This window comes from Sander lucioperca, chromosome 13 (genome assembly GCF_008315115.2).
Source record: "Sander lucioperca isolate FBNREF2018 chromosome 13, SLUC_FBN_1.2, whole genome shotgun sequence".
NCBI lineage: Eukaryota > Metazoa > Chordata > Actinopteri > Perciformes > Percidae > Sander > Sander lucioperca.
In genome coordinates this window covers 8606643-8623940 of record NC_050185.1, presented here as the reverse complement: position 1 = coordinate 8623940, position 17298 = coordinate 8606643, and the positions used below count along the sequence as shown (strand labels likewise).

The window sequence follows — 17298 nt, the reverse complement described above, 5'->3', positions numbered from 1 at the left end:
AGTAAGGATTTGCAAGGATTTGGAAAATCCACACCAAGGGTCACACTAACCTCTTGCATGGTGCTCTTCATTTTACCTGGCTTGTAGTAGGACAAACTTACACACCTGAAGAGGATCATCGCTACAGACAAATACACAAACCATGTGGAGGAAGAGGTTAAGGTCAAAACACATAGGATAAGATTATATTTATTCATTCATTCATATTATTCATCAACAGAGTATAGATGATTATGTACTATAATCACAGGGACACAATAACTAATAATGACCAAATCAATTTATACAATCTTGTAATGTTGTAATATGCCACAGCTAGACAGGTGAGTATGTCCTCTAGATACATTCAGAAATATATTGGTATGATATCTACACAAGTTTGTATTATTATTATTATTATTATTATTACAACACATATTTGGTCTTTGGTGTCAGACAAGGCTAAACTTCAAGCAGTAGGAAAGGATATGGGCTATAGGCCACTTGCAGACACCAGTTACGAGTCTTCTGGTCGGTTTTAAGCAGGTGACAACTACAGGGGCCAGGGTCGGGTAGGGCAGCTGCTCCTCCTGCAGGTGTGGGTTGGGAACTTCTTGTTCTGGAAAGTGATTGCCACCTCCCGCCGCTGCTCCTCCTTCTGTCCCTCAAAGTCAGTCATGATGTTCAAGCACAGATACACTATAGCAGTGGTTCCGAACCTGGGGTCCGGGGACCCCTAAGGGGGGCGGCAAAGATCACGGGGGGGCGCAAGTCTTTATCTGGTTTGAGGTTGAGGTAAAAAAAAAAATATTTGCACATGTTAAACAAATTATGATAATACACTAGAATATATAATGTATACAAAAGTCTGTATAAAAACTATATATTTTTGTTCTCGCTTAAACTTGTAGGCAGGCTACTTAGTAGGTCAAACCTCCGGGACCTCTTAACCTGGGACCCTGCTGTCATCAGGTCAGCTGCTAGCTGCTAGCTGCTATCATCCTTGTTTTTCCTGCCGCCACGGCATCACTATTTTATGAACGAAACATGGCGGAGAAACGTGAAAGTGCTGATAACTCCTTTGTATCAAAAAAGAAAGTAAGGGAAAGTTACCTCAACTTTGGTTTCGGAGGGGGGGCTCAGCTTTTCTTAGACATAAGTAGGTGGGGCGCCAAGGAAAAAAGGTTAGGAACCACTGCACTATAGGGAGGTCAAACAGAGGTGCAGAGAGGAAGTGGATAAACAGAGGGAAAACAGGCAGGTGACAATCAGAAAGGAGAAAGGGACGGAGAGACAGACAAGAAAAAAATGCACAAATAAAACAAGTAACTGGGACATTATTGTTTCTAAAATATATGTTGCTGTTTTGTTTTCGAAAATGCAATTTGGCAGTGATGTGGGCACTACAAACAAATTTCCATACACCATCATATCAACGAATGTTGGCTAAAAGCCTCCACACAAAAGACAATTATCTGTATGGTTAGACAGCAGGTTATGTGAGAAATACATTTATTTATTTCATTTAAATATGTATTTATTATTTTATGTGTGGAGGAAGCATTCAGATTCTTTACTTGAGTAAAAGTAGCAATACTGCAATATAAAAACACTTAATTACCAGTAAAAAGTAATGCATTACTTGTCACATAATGCAGAAAACTTACACTGTTATATATGATATTAGATATTTAGATTATAATTACTCAGTCATGCATCAATGTGTAAGTAGCATTTTAGGTTTACTGGTATGCATCAAATTTTATGAGTTCATCAGGTTTATTGCATATTAACGTTGAATCTCAATATGTAGCTAGCTAAGGTATGCTAAAATTGTAAAATAAATGTAGTAAAAAGTACACTATTTCCCATTGAAATGTAACGTTACCAGCTAATTTTTACAGAGAAACAGCTTTGAACTCACAGAAGAGCAAAAATAAGTTACGGTTAGGACAAAGTAACGTCAGCTAACGTTACTATAATGCTAGTTTTAAGTCCTGGCTAACCAAAACGTGTAACGTTAAGGTAATTATACGACTTTGACGGCTAACGTTAATTAACTAACTAGCTAGCTGGTTAACGTTACTGTAACTCACATAGCTTTTCGGCTGCTAGCTAGCCCATAATGTTAGCCTAACAGCATGACACGAGTTGTCTTCCGGCTGATACTAAAAAAAAATCTGAAACTCGGCTTAAATATTAATCCTTATGAACGTTTGTTCATGTTGTTTTCACCGGTGAGTTAGCTAGCTAGACAACTGGTCAAGTTGAAATAACGTTTGCTAGCATTAACGTTAGCTAGGGTTAGCAGTTTAAACAGCTGCATCGCGCGTCGGACTACTGTAACGTTATAACGTTAGCTACAATTAAGAAAACTTGTACAGTCCATTAGCTAATACAAGGCCATCCTTGCCCGTTTTCCAAACTAAAATTAGATATATTTCAGTAAAATTAATTGGTGCAGTAAAACTCATTAACATCAACGTTCACGCGTCTAACCTTAAACAGATCGTCCGATTATGTGACCCAATTAGGAACTTCAACTTTGTGGCAAAATCACTTAGAAGAGAAACAAGTATAACTTGGCTACGGTTAAATTGCTGTCCACCTGTATTATGTCTTAGTTATCACCTTTGAGTTTACCTGGTTGTCGTTAACGCCGCCTTCACACTTGAAATCAGCTCCGTAATATGCAATACGCCTGGCTTTCAACTGCTAGTTGAAAATTTGAATATAAATGTCTGGGAAGCTCAACTGTTGTTTTAGTTCGAATAATATACTGCGTCAGTTTGAGCTTCACATTCTGGAACTTGTGTGGGAACTTAAACGATATTACGTTACACTGCAAAGGTAATAGTAAATAAAACATTTAGTCAAACACTGAATTTTGTTTTTATCTCTACATATGTTTGGTTTTGGTGTGATTATTTTAAAAGGTGAAAAGTGTTGCTGTAACTGTTTTATGTAGCTAGGCATGTAGTGTGAGTGCAATGTTGATGAACGTTATACTGTTTTGTTTTGATACGTAGCTGGCTAACTCAGGCAGAGTAGGTTAGTCGTTGCCAAGGTGACAGTAGACTGATGAAGTGTGATAAGATTGGAGCGTGTCATTTAAAACTATTTTAATGGTCAATCAATGTCGGTACATGTTTTCCGTAACATGTTTCATTTTTAACGTGAAGTGATATTTATTTTACATGATAGACCTTTTAATTACATTGTTCAACTTCTACCATTCAGGAATGAAAATAAAATTAGCAACATTGTAGTTTTGTATCATAAAGTTAAATAGCCTATACTAACACAGGATACGGTTAGTGTGGTCCCTCATCCACTTTTTCACTACTCATTAAACATTCATTTGTCTAGTGAGAACCATGGATGTATTAAGAGAACTAGCAGTAAATTCCATTTTTAGATACTTCTGAATCATCATCAATTTGCACAATGGTGTCCTACAACTGCAATGTATGCATCTATCAAAGGTGAAGTGTTGCATTGTGGGACTAACAGCAATAGGTATTGTAGGCTATCTGACTCATTTTTTGTGGCATTTTGACAAATGTTAAGGGTACTCTCTAGTGTAATATCTTATACTTTCAGACACAAATCAAGACACAAATGACATTAGGATAGACAGAAATAGATCAAAATACATTTCCATGTTCTTATTTTGTGTCCCTTTGATAATGGTTCTGTTCTCTCTATAAGTAACTGAAAAAAAATGTCTTTTATGTTAAAATTCCTCCAGATTTAACAGACAATTTAGATGTTCCTTTTTACTGTCAATCTAGTGTTCCATATCCAGTCCAGTAGGGGGAGATTATACACCTCCAAGCTGGCTCTCCAACCACTAGGAGTTAGTGGCTGTGGTGGCCTGTAGGAAGGTGTGGTTCTTCATTAATATAATTATATATATATATATATATATATATATATATATATATATATATATATATATATATATATATATATATATATATAGTATTTGAGTGTTTTTTCTATTTTACATAAATAGGCTATTTCAATTAAACATTATGATTTTTTTTCAATAACTTCCATCTATTGTACACAGTGACAAATTTAACACTAAATTGTATCACTACACAGGACACACATCTTTATATGGGTTTTATGTTTTTTTTTTTCAATTTAATATAAATATTTGTATGGAAAATGCCTAATTCTTTTTCAATAGCCTCCATGTCATGTTATCCAGTGACTCAATTTAACATGCACTGTATGACACACTTCAAAGTCAGGTGAAGTTTATATATATAGTCCTTAATCACTGTAGTGTTTTAAAGGGCTGGACCTCCTTCATAGGCTGCAGACCATTTATATATATCCCCAAATGTGTAATATGTGAGAGATGTCAGGGAGCTCTACATTTAATTTTCTATGTGCTTCACTTTCTATCATCACATTTATTGCAGGATGGGTCAGTGGAACCATGAAAACATGAAACCAGTCTGGTCTATACTGTAGTTGATGTTGATAAAACAGTAACATGATAGACTTTGCCAAATGACATGTTTTGGGGTGAGAAATTACAATAATATTGGTAAAAAAGAATTAGCCACAGTCATCACACCTGATTTTATTGGGTGAGAGGTTAATAAGCCATTACACATAATGATGATCATGATGTAGATTGGCAGGAAGTAGTGAGAGGCCCTCACCTTTGCCTTTATTGATTTATTCTGGCTGCTTAGACGTGTGGACAGACTTGTAGCCAGTAGCGTGGTGCCAGTCCCGAGTGATGATGACGACAGCAACCAGCATGCTTGGGATTAGAGGAGGTCCGAGTGTTTAAAACCACTTGTATCTGCTCCTGTACCAACACTACATGACCCCCCTCTAAATATACACACACCCTGGCAAGCTCTCAGAATCTGTGTGAGTATAAATCCATGAGTGAGTGTGAGAAACAGGAGTAGGCGTGTGTGTGTGTGTGTGTGTGTGTGTGTGTGTGTGTGTGTGTGTGTGTGTGTGTGTGTGTAATGGGACATAACCACAGGGTCCAGGTCTAGTTGGCTCAGGCAGGCTGTGACCGGATGGGTGTCACAGTGTAAGAAACTACAGCTCGTTGTAGTTCTGTAGTTGGAACTACAGCTAGTTGTAGTTCCAACTAGCTGTAGTTCCAATGAGACAACCTGTAGGAGGGCCGAAGCAGGAAAAGTTACATAGTGTTGCTTTAAGCCATCATTTTATTTTTATTCAATTTCCATCTCAGTGTCTAATAGACACTCACTTAAACAGAGCGGTTACATATAACAGCTAACTTTGTGCACTAATGACGGCTTTTAAAGTGTCCCCCAAGATTTTTTTGATACTTGGCGCAAAAGTTGCTCCCCAAATATGTTTACATTTCCTACACTGTCAGAAGGACGCAAATCCATGTACATAAAGTTACAGCTGAGTTTATTTGCCTTCTGATATAATCAATAAAGGGACCCCAAATCTTAACACATTTCCAATAAGAGTCAGATGAGGAATACCTAATCTCCTCTAAATTGGAGAATGGTTGAGTCAGGGTGTACAATTATTTCAAGTCACACTAGTATCATCAATACCTGCAACAAGATGACACTTCAACTTCAACTAGCAGGTATGACAGTTATAAGGTCAGACTGAGGTTATTGGCAAAAAAAAGCCTTGGCTGGTTCAATAAGGTCAGTGTTCACACAACTGCATACCAATATCAGTCACGGTCAGTGGCGCAACTACCCAGTGTCAGAGGGGTATGCAGCGACAATTTCAAACCATACTGGACATTTAGTTTTGTGTGGTCTAACAGAACTCCTACCTGATGTCATCACTAGTCTCATCTCTACGTGATGCCATCGCCGACCTCATGTCTGTCTCATTCACTCCTTGCCTGTGTTCTTCTCCACTAAGACATATTGTCAAACAAACATTATGTAATAGATTTTTCATTAGTTTTTCCATATCAATAATATTAAGAAATGAATCTGTTGGTATCAAGTGGCTCCCCCTACACTTCCACCTAATGTTAGACCTACCTGCTGCCTTCCCCTGTCTTTCCTGATCCACCATCCTCACACCTGAATGAAATGAGCTCACTGTTAAATATAGCAGCCTAAATTCAATTCTTAAATCAGCCTAGTGATGGCATCAGATAAGACAACTATTATGCAGTAAGGTTGTGCTGCTGTTGAAATTACATTCACATTTTGTATTTTAAATATTTATATATTTTTTTCATATTTATTTATTTTTCTTCTTGTCATTTATTGTGCATGCTACCTTATATTTACCAGTTGTTATTTGACCTTAAGAAAATAGGATTGGTACCATGGTTTAACCAAAATCTAAATGTAGCTATCAGCAACATTGGCTTGCATTAAGTTAGCAAACACTAGCCAGTCTGTTAACATGGATATTTGCAAGCCTCCAAGTTTGGTAGCAAATATATGCATATATCCATGGTAAACCAGAGTTATAACATTAGTTATGTTTTCCAGATTATTCTCATTATTGTACATGGTACCTTATATGTATCAGTTTTCAGCTCAGCAACCGCACGAATATAATGTAAGAGCTCTAAACCATACGAACGACACAAGCAACAGGAGCAAAAATAAAAGACAGAAGAAGTCGTTTAAAAAATGTGTTTGGTTTCTGCAGATAAAAAAAAACAAAAACGAGACTGAGTAAGTGTTGGAGGGGAAAACAAGATTGTGAATCGTATTAAAGGTTAAAACCATTTACTGTAAATATTAACAGTCTATGGTTAAATAACGGGCTAAAACATTTGGATTAAATATAAATTCTTAAAAGAATTGTATATATTTAGTCAACTGTATAAGTTACTATGTTTATTTCTTCACAGTGTGACTCCTAATACATATGGGAACTGATTTAGACAGGAGATTGGCTTCGCTTTTATTGATCTGTCTGTGATATCAATATATATCTGTGAGATTCATGTTCCGTTTTATTTATTTATTTGTCTTTAAGGTCATACAACCTTTTTTTACATTCAAGTGACCTCACTGCAGCACAAATATTCTAATAGCCCAGTTTTTCCTGAAAAAAATGATGTTCATAAATTGACTGTAGACAACAGGGTTGATGTTTTACAAGCTTTTTTAGAAAATAAAACCAGACGGACAATGAACTGTAAAAATGACCTTAGGGCTGGTAGGGTTAAAGACAAACTATTTGAATCAAGCTTTTTTTTTTTTTTTTTTAATCATCTTCATATATGTGATTCTTTTTTCCACCGTCAAGTTATTTTAGTAACCCTAATGTTGTCAATACAGTGTGATGAATACTGCGATAGTGTCTGTGCAGTTACCTGGTTGTCCTGTTTGATGATGTTCTGTGCTGCCAGAGTGTTGTTCTTCAAGTTGCGGGCCAGGTGAAGCATGTCCTCAGCAAGTTTCTCCTGCAGGTTGTGGTGGTGCTGCAGGATGGCCTCCAGCTCTGCAGCAGACTGACGCTCATCCAGAGGAAGACCTCTGCACAAGGTGGGACAGCCTGGTTAACATTTTGATTTTGGGCACAGTTACAACAAAAAGTGATACAAGTTCCTAGTTTGCCATCGTTTGAAAAGCAGTTGGCAGTGAGGAGGGATTTATGATTTAACAGAGCTTGGAACGAGCCTGAACTTTACAGCAGCAATCACGGTTTGTTACAGCCCTATATGTAGCTCAATAAATAAATAAATACAGTATACATTAGTTCTTTGAGACAAGAAATAATATGTGCAGCTTTACCTTCTGTTTCGCAAGTCGGTGTCTGACATGCCTATAGAGAGGAAAGGAGAACTTCATCATATCACTCTCAATCAGAAGATTAGCCTGTTTAAATATCAAGTATCATTTTTCAGTCAAGACACTGAATTTAAGATGCCTTTGTATTAAAACTATTTCTTACCTTTGCCTGATACCCCCTGTAAGGACACAAAAGAAGGACATGTGTGAATTGGACAGAACGGGGCCTTAATTATTTATTCTTTAAATCTAGTTTTTCTACCAAACATTATAAGTATTTCATTTGGAAAGCCAAACTCTAAAATGCAGTGCAGCCTAGGGGCTAAACTGTCCAACTTTGAAATGGTGAACAAATTGTAAATGGACTACTATCTGGAGGTGGAGTCAATTCAATTGTATTTATAGTATCAAATCATAACAAGCGTTATCTCAAGTTACTTTACAGATAGAGTAGGTCTAGACCACACTCTATAACATACAAAAAGGACCCAACAATTCTAGTAAATCCCCCAAGAGCAAGCATTTAGTGCGACAGTGGCGAGGAAAGTAGTGAGCAAAACAATGCAGATGTCATCCATCAGCGTTTAAATCTCAGTAGTGAACCTTATATCTTGACCACTCTGCATTTTAGCTCAATCGTGTACATCTCATCCTACCGTGCCAAGCAGCTTGTCCCTCATCTCTCCTGTACACCGGGCCTTCGTCTGCATGTGGACAGTTTTAGAGACAGGCATCCTCTCATTGGCTATTGTGGGTGTTCGTCTGGGGGCGAGGAACTGATTAGCTAAAGCTTTTTCTGTTGGTGAAGACTGTGAACGAGGACAGCAACGACATGAGATCAAAAAACTGTCTGAACAGGAGAAAGTACTGCCATGAATATTAAAGTGGCAATAATGTGGAAAATGCCAGTAATCTTGAAAATGATGAACTTGTAAAATATTGCCACTGACCAGTTTCTCTGCCTCAAGAAGTCCTTTCAGAAAATCTACTTTTCTTGTGTATTCAGTCAGCATTTCCGCTGTGGGTTTGCTGCGAAAAGCACAGGTTGTTATTGACTTGGGTTTTACATATGAGCAATAATAAAACATTAAGATGCACGACCGTCATGAGAGATGTTACCTCAGGCTTTTCCTCAGAGCCACCAGCATCTCCTCCAGGGCACCAACATACTAGTGGAGAGAAAACACACAAACAGTGGTTGTATACGTCAGCTGACATTTGTTTAGATTTATTTAGTTTTAAACAGACGTGAACTTCAGAGATGCCAAGCTGCCTCTGTCTTTTGCATAAAGTTTAATCAACATATATTATAACCTTCATGAAGGTAGGATTTATTGCAGGCATGTTGTATAACACTGCATTAGTGTTAGCTAGATGTATCTAATAAACTGGAAACTGAGTGCTAAAGTGTGAATATGAAGTGTAACGTTACCAATTTTAACAGTTAACTGTTGAAATGCACTGTGTAATATTACAACAACAACGGTAGGTAACAATAAATGTGGTAACATGACGTGCATAGAGTTGTAGCTAGGCCTAATGTAACTATGAAATTTTATTTCGTAATTGCCCCTTTTGGTTTGTGGAGTTACTACATCTAACTAAAATCAGAATCAGAATCAGAAATACTTTAATAATCCCAGGGGGAAATTATTTTTGTTACCACTCCAGGTATACAACAACATATATTATCCATAACATATATTAATAAAAACAAATATATAGTAATAATAAATAAATATGAAATATGAAATGTACAGTGTAATGTACAAAGAGAAATGATTGTCTATGTTGGGATGATTATAGTGCAGTAAAATAAAGAGAAGTAATTGTCCATATTTGAGATGAGATGATTACAGTGTGTGCCTCTCTGAGGGAGGTGTTAAAAAAGTAAAAGCCAACCAGCTGATGTTGGTATTATCTTCTGATTTATACTTTGTAATAACAATGTCAAGGTAACTAAACAGTGACTTTTGTTTTTCTATCTCAACAGAAACTGAGACCCATTGACGAGTGTCTGCTGTTCCTCATGTACCTGTCAGTGGGTTTTCCTCTCAGGGACCTTGCAGAGAGGTTCAGCATTCACCGCACTACTGCAAGTCGGATCATCTCCACATGGACTCATTTCCTGTACTGCCTGTTGGGAAGCAAGCGCCTTTGGATTCCTCCAGAGACAGTGAGAGCTCACCTGCCACCTGAGTTTGCAGCTTTTTCTGATACACAGGTGGTCCTTGATTGTACAGAGATATTCTGTCAGACGCCATCCTCTCTGCTCCTTCAGAGTGAGGTTTTCTCTACCTACAAATCACACACTACATTCAAGGCCATGATTGGCATGGCACCCCACGGTGCTGTCACCTTTGTGTCTGGACTGTATGCAGGTTCTATGAGTGATCGCAAGATCTTCAAGCTGTCTGGGATTGTAAAGCTGCTGAAGCCAGGTATGGCGATCATGGTAGACAAAGAGTTTGTTGTGGACAACATTGCTCCTTGTAAGGTGTACCGGCCTGCCTTTCTCAGCAACAAACAACAAATGAGTCGAGTGGATGTCAGACAGACACAGTCAATTGCACGTCTGAGAGTGCATGTGGAGAGGTGCATAAGGAGAGTGAAAGAGAACAAACTGTTCGACAAGGACATACCACTGTCTATATGTGGAAACATTGATGAATTGTTCAGTGTGGCCTGCTTCCTGGTCAATTATCAGAATGGGCCGTTAGTGAAGGCATGGGCAACTCAGCAATGAATTAGTTTTCTTGACTGCTAAACGACAGTGGGCACAACTGAAGCCACGTGTGCAAAACTCTTAACTACAATCTGCACTACCACCAGTCACCTGAGCTAAACAGTTCACATCACCTGCTAAACTCATTCACAGCAACACAACTCTTAACACACGTCTCAAAACAGGCTCAGTGCAGCCAAACACTATGAACAATCCTCACTGAGATAACACACACGGTCACTCAGAACACACTGAGACACACACAGTGTCACTCAGAACACACTGAGAATAAAAACACTGGCATCAAACACCAATACAGAAATCACAAACTTTTCATCTTTACAGTTTGAGTGACTTCACACTACTCAATAGTTTCTTTAAAGAAAAGATATAGATTTTATAATATACCAATTTCTACGTAAGGTACACAAAGAATAGTGTGACTAATGCTGCCTCTCTCCAGCATCATGTGGCACGTTTTCTTCATCACATTGGATGTCTGCAATACTAATCTCTAAATTCTAATGAATGTGGTGTTTCCAGTGCTTTCACCTCCATTACTTTCTGAAAAACAGAACACAGTTTTACTATCGTAAAGATGTGGGGTTTTTTTGTTTTTTTTATAGGTGTGTACATAACCTCAGACATCTTACCTGGACATGTTGGTATCTTTGCTCTTTTACCTGTTTCTCTCAAACGGTACAGTGTATAATTGTCTCATTCTTATTTGGTGTTTGTGTACAAAAAATGTCTTTCTGAGCTTTCTCTGTATAAATACCATATATGTTCACTAACTAGTCTAAAACAAGACATCTGCTTAGGCTTTCAATCAGCAGTGTTTGATAGGAACCAGACTGAAATCTATTCTGTTCTGAATGTGTGGTCAACAGTTTTGACAGCAGTGTGTTAGCATTTGAACAGGAAAACAGTAAATATCTGTCTTGCTTCTTAAAAAACATTCTGTGTCATTGTTATCATTACATTAGCTTGGGGATTTTACTGACTTGAAATGAAAATGAAAACACACCAGAGATGACATTAGAACATGTAGAATTTAATAAGGAAATATTGAACAACACTTATTCAATGATCCACTTAACAATCCACATAGCTTTTTACACTCAGACTCTCAATTCAATCAGTACAAAAGATATGGTCTCGGGTCAATTGTAGGTCTGCATTAGTGACATTGGCTTTGGTTTTGTAGAGGTTTATTAAACTGAACAATGAAATCTCAACACCTATTGAACAATTATCACTTCGGGTTATGTATAGATTTGTAAAGATGAACAATAAAACCAGAACAAGAACATTTATCAACTGATTGAAACAGAACTAATTGAATGAACCATTGGTTTTTAAAAGATCAGATCAAGTAATGATAGAAAAAGAAATAATCCCCCCTCTCCCTTATAACGCTAGCGACCTCCGCATCCTTATAAATTCTTTGTACAAGAAGGTCCTCCTCTGCAAAAACCACAAAATCGCACCACTGCATTCCCGTGATAAGCAGCTGGCCTTGCACCTGCCAATAGTAGCTGTGGCCCGGCTTCAGGCACAAGGCGCCACTCTTCATGTGCAGGTACCCGCAGTCCACATAGCTCTTCACGTTAGGGCACTTCACCTCCACCAGCCCGAATGGTGGTGCCTCCGTCGGATCAAAAACGACACCATCTGGAGAGGATCCGAGCCAGGCAGCATCTGGATGGATGACAAATCCTGATGGCCAGTAGTTGATGTTTTTAATGTGGGCATATTCCTGAATAGCTACTGGCTCCAGTGCCAGCCCCCTCTTCATCAAGGCTGTCTGAACCCCACCTTTGCGGATGCGTTCTGCAAGGTTCTCTGCAGAGCTGTGACCTCGGACATGGCACACCTCCCGGAACCTGGAGGAGGTGAGCCTCATCTTCCTCAGGCTGTGCCACCCTGCGCTGCCACTCTGTTCCCTCGTGGCCATCTCGATGGATCTTGCCATGTCGAAAGTGATGTTAAGCGACATTACATTTAGGTGTTGTTGGTGAGTGCACACAAAGGAACATGTGGTTGGGTCCAGCCTGTGACCATCTAACGGCAGGGGTGGTGGAGGGGGTGCGTCTGGGTGGTGGATGATTATCCTACTCACTGGCACTGGGTGCTGGTATGAAATGGGGCTGCCTTCTTGAACGGTCCCAAAGGCTGAATCGACGAGGGGGACATCACTACTTATAGAGAGTGTTGTAATTAGCGGAGCAAGGTCTGCCGTGAAGTCCTGGTATGCCTCGTCGACCTTCAGAACATCTGGGTCTGGCAAGTCCCCCCGCACTGCTTTGTAGCGCTTGCTCCTTTGAAAACAGTTATGTCATAATTAGAGAAAAACAAAAGAATAACTCAAAACAAAAATAATCTGACAATGACTGCAGAATACATTATTACTTGACAGTGAATATTACCTTACACCATCAGCAGCTGTGTACTGTCTTGACTTGGGCTTTGTTGAGATGAAGACCATGTTACTCACTCTGCCTGGTTTCACACCCTATCAAGTAAACAAACAAAAGAAAACTTAAGGACAGAAGTTGGTTAGCCACCATAACATACCATCACAAGTTAACCACACTAATACACCAGACAGGCTTCTCCAATGCCCTCTTAATGTGATTGGCAGCCCTACCATAGCTAACTGTAATAGATGTGGTAATGATGGGCTTGTTTTGTCTTCATTGTGCTTTTTAAACAAGATGGGTAGAGTTTATATCCAAAAAATAAATGAAACATTAACAATTTGTAACTAGCCTAAGTTCCTAAATACTTACTAGTCGTCGTGGTTTATGCCATCGCTGCTCAGTTTCTGTGCAGCTGAGGACAGGCGGTACCGCTTTCAGTTGCAACGTGTACTTTGTGGTCTGATACAGTAGTGCAACACTGTGGTTGCAGAGAGCGGTTCCAGCCACACAGGAGCACTCAGCCACAGCAATTTGAATTGGTGAGCTGTCCTCAAAAGTAATCTATGAATAAAACATGATTTTAGTATTACAATTAGACTAAGTCATTAGATAACTATAAAAAAAAAAAAAAACACTAAAAGGTGAGAGATGAGAGCAGGCTAACCGTTCAAGCAAATAGTAGCTGTATGATTTAGGGCTGTGCAATTAATCAAAATTTAATTGTGATTATGATTTCGGCTCCCAATGATCACAAAAACAGAATAATCGAGAGAAAAAATAATTTAGCTCATTACGTTTTGTAAGTAAACTCTTATTTTCTCTTGTGTTCTGAATGAAAAAAATAGTTTAAATAGGAAAAAGTATTAAGGCAAAGTTCACAGTTGTAATTTTTTTACTGTTGATTTATTTAACTTTTCCCACTGTTTTTAAGTTCAATAATTGCACCCTAGTATGATTCATTAGGCTACCAGAACAACCAAAACATATAAGCCTGCCTCACTAATCTCTTAAAATATTGTCTTGAAGTTATAATACAGTTAGAACAACAGTGTTAGTAAAGCGATGAACAGGTTAGTATAGCCTAGATTGAGGGTACAAAATCAGCTCTTACCTCACACTGACTAATGTACCCATCATGAACAGGCCTACTTAAACTTATTACTTACTTAAACTTATGCTCCAAAGAACGGGAGCAGTAACAACCAGTTGCTGGGGTGTCCATGAAAGTATAGTTCAGGTTTATGTCAAATAAACAGACTTAAGTTTTATTATTGTTATTCTACATCCACGTCACCAACTATAGTCACACAAATACCCCAGAATCTGACTTGAACTGGTTAAACACATGTTTTCCTCCCTACTCTGAGGTCGTGAGGCTTCTCATGCTTCCTCATGGACCTATGACATACAGCCCTGACGGTCACCCTCCCTGCAGGGTCTTTGTTTGACACTGTGGGAATTCAACATCATTCATGTAATGTTAGACAAAACACACTGGACTTCTTTTCAACACAGTACAGTCGATCTAACAACCTGATGAACGGACAAGGGTGGTAAATAATCTTGATCGTGGCCATTGGTGAGCGGTTGCGCTACTTGTCTCTAGTTTTCTGAACCAATACATTACAACACTAACCAAAAATAAATACTCAAACCACTATTCGGTAGTCCCACATCTGACAACCTCATACTAATCCTAACTTGACAGCTGTCAAAACGTAGTATCCGATAGCGATAGGTTATGTTTTCTCTGCGCCCGATCTAGGGCTGAACGATTTTTGAAAATAATCTAATTGCGATTTTTTTCCCAAATATTGCGATTTCGATTATTTTTTTAAGCTCTTTGTCTTCTGTATTATTCAACAAAGACAAACAATAAATCATTTTATAGTATGAACAACACACAATTACACACTACACAGTTAAAAAAGTAAAAATATAGTATATACACACACACAACAGCGTATTTTTTTTTACAGTCTACAGAGAGGAGCTGCCTCCAGCCCCTCCCCCTCGTGAAGTTGCGTGCTGCCGTGTGCACTTGCTCAGAGAGGCTATCGTTGCGTTAGCTAGTTGATGGTGTTCTTGCCGTGGGATTAACTGTACTAATAAAACCGTTGAAAAACCCGGCCACGCTGCTGTGAAAGCTCCCCGAACGTCATTTATCAGAGTCTGGTTGTTACCCCTCTCAGTGGCAGCTCCTCCACTCCATATCTTTATAACGGAGCTAACCGCTAACCGGAGCTAACCGGAGCTAACCGCTAATCAGAGCTAGTTGCCAACCGAGCCTTCAGTTCTGCGTGTCTGTATCCATTAACTGCACGTATGGACTCGAACCAGAATAAAACCCTTCATTTTATTAAAATGGCTGTAAAAGTTTTAAACTACAACTCAGAGTTGTTTGAATGACAGAAATCAGCTCAAGGTACAGTGTAGCGTTAGCATGCTAAGTTGAGGCTTTCTCTGCGGAGTGCAGACTGATTTGCTCTCGCGAGTCATGTGACCAAATCGCAGCCTTTGCGATTAGAAAATCGCGTTTTAACATATCGCGATATTATCGCAAATGCAATTAATCGTTCAGCCCTAGCCCGATCTAAACAAATATAAAATATCTACAGGACAACGGACCTAAATGTTAGCTACATAGCTACTGCTAGCTAGTTAGCGATACCACAATGTGAATGTGTTTTGCGGTAAATTTCAAACTTACCTTCATAGTTGCCAATAAAACTTGAAAAGTACATCTTGTACCCCTTTTCCCGTTTACTCCGGGGGGCAGAGCATCCCTTTCGGACGAGTCTGTGGACGTCTGATATCGTTAGCTTGGGCAGGTCTTCTTCTTCTTCTTCTTCTTCTTGGTGTGCCTGACTCCACCTGCAGGTGGATCACTGACTTCCTGTCTGACAGGAAGCAGCATGTGAAGCTGGGGAAACACGTCTCCGACTCACAGACCATCAGCACCGGATCCCCTCAGGGCTGCGTTCTTTCTCCTCTGCTCTTCTCCCTGTACACCAACAGCTGCACCTCCGGTCACCAGTCAGTCAAGCTTCTGAAGTTTGCGGACGACACCTCCCTCATCGGACTCATCTCTGATGGAGACGAGTCCGCCTACAGGTGGGAGGCTGACCACCTGGTGACCTGGTGCAACCAAAACAATCTAGAGCTCAACGCTCTAAAGACAGTGGAGATGGTTGTGGACTTCAGAAAGAACCCAGCCCCACCTGCCCCCATCACCCTCTGTGGCTCCACAATCGACACTGTGGAGTCTTTCCGCTTCCTGGGAACTACCATCTCCCAAGACCTCAAGTGGGAGCTGAACATCAGCTCCCTCGTCAAGAAAGCACAACAGAGGATGTACTTCCTGCGGCAGCTGAAGAAATTCAACCTGCCAAAGACAATGATGGTGCACTTCTACACAGCCATCATTGAGTCCATCCTCACATCCTCCATCACCATCTGGTACGCTGCTGCCACTGCCAAGGACAAGGGCAGACTGCAGCGTGTCATTCGGTCTGCAGAGAAGGTGATTGGCTGCAATCTGCCGCCGCTCCAGGACCTATACGCCACCAGGACTCTGAAGCGTGCTGGAAAGATTGTGGCTGACCCCTCCCACCCCGGACACAAGCTCTTTGAGCCACTCCCCTCTGGCAGGAGGATGAGGTCCATCAGGACCAAAACCTCACGCCACATAAACAGTTTTTTCCCCTCCGCCACTAGCCTTCTAAACAAGGCTCGGAACCCACCCTGACTCTCTCCATACTACACCTCTGACTCCTCATGCCACTGTACCTACTCTGCTGTAGCGTCCCTTTTCACTACTGTTTAACTTATTTTACTATTTATTTAAATTTATTTTATCGTTATTAATACGTACTGTGTGTATATGTTTATACTTATATTGTTTATATCTTTTTATCCTTCTTATATTTGTATGTGTGACATGCTCCAACAACACCATGACAAATTCCTCGTATGTGCAACGTACTTGGCAATAAAGCCCTTTCTGATTCTGATTCTGATTCAGTAGGAGCAGCACAAGTGTAACTAATACAATGAATGATGGCTGAATTCCATTTAGCTGTTTCAGTTTCAGGGTACTGGTATAGTGAATGCTCGCTAACTGGCTCACTGTCCTGTCTTACTGGGACACTTGCATAGAACAGAGCCATCGTTAGAGTTATTTGCAACACCTGTGCTTTTTATGACAAGTCAAACTGTGTACTGTAGAAAAAAGGGAAAAAAAGGCCTATTCCCTGAATGTAACCTGATCACTCACCTGCCTGTATCTGTCATCTGCTATCAGCCACTCTATATCTATACAGGTTGTCTGCTTCTTCGTCTTTTTCTTACTGACTGTAAGCATTCAGGTCAGACCAAGCAAAAACCAGTTTATCCTCTACAACTTTGTCTGTTGAGCCTACATGTGAAG

The 17298-nt window shown here is 39.6% G+C and overlaps 2 protein-coding genes across 2 annotated transcripts; both read right to left on the bottom strand.

The window, feature by feature from the left end:
- Positions 1-532: 532 nt before the first annotated feature.
- On the bottom strand, positions 533-9189 carry LOC116058235 (vesicle transport protein USE1-like). The gene is made up of 8 exons (XM_031310988.2): positions 9036-9189; positions 8841-8890; positions 8672-8750; positions 8378-8530; positions 7885-7900; positions 7725-7755; positions 7250-7466; positions 533-715 (listed from the first exon to the last, which is right to left on the bottom strand). Exons 1-8 carry the CDS (start codon positions 9063-9065, stop codon positions 533-535), a joined length of 759 nt encoding a protein of 252 aa, XP_031166848.2. The 5' UTR covers positions 9066-9189.
- A 2367-nt stretch (positions 9190-11556) lies between these two features.
- LOC116058253 lies at positions 11557-17232 on the bottom strand. The gene is made up of 4 exons (XM_031311017.2): positions 17146-17232; positions 13239-13430; positions 12876-12961; positions 11557-12767 (listed from the first exon to the last, which is right to left on the bottom strand). The coding sequence occupies exons 1-4, from the start codon at positions 17230-17232 to the stop codon at positions 11813-11815; spliced, it is 1320 nt and encodes a 439-aa protein (XP_031166877.2). The 3' UTR covers positions 11557-11812.
- Positions 17233-17298: the final 66 nt, after the last annotated feature.

Excerpts from the sequence above, each read along its gene's own strand:
- LOC116058235 (XM_031310988.2), bottom strand. The coding sequence starts at position 9,065 with ATGCCTGCAATAAATCCTACCTTCATGAAG. Across the intron at positions 8,891-9,035 it reads TAAATCCTACCTTCATGAAG|TATGTTGGTGCCCTGGAGGA; the intron begins GTTATAATATAT and ends TCTCTCCACTAG. Across the intron at positions 8,531-8,671 it reads TTCTTGAGGCAGAGAAACTG|TCTTCACCAACAGAAAAAGC; the intron begins GTCAGTGGCAAT and ends CCTCGTTCACAG.
- LOC116058253 (XM_031311017.2), bottom strand. The coding sequence starts at position 17,232 with ATGCTTACAGTCAGTAAGAAAAAGACGAAGAAGCAGACAACCTGTATA. Across the intron at positions 13,431-17,145 it reads CAGATGACAGATACAGGCAG|ATTACTTTTGAGGACAGCTC; the intron begins GTGAGTGATCAG and ends TTTTATTCATAG. Across the intron at positions 12,768-12,875 it reads ACAGCTGCTGATGGTGTAAG|GAGCAAGCGCTACAAAGCAG; the intron begins GTAATATTCACT and ends CTGTTTTCAAAG.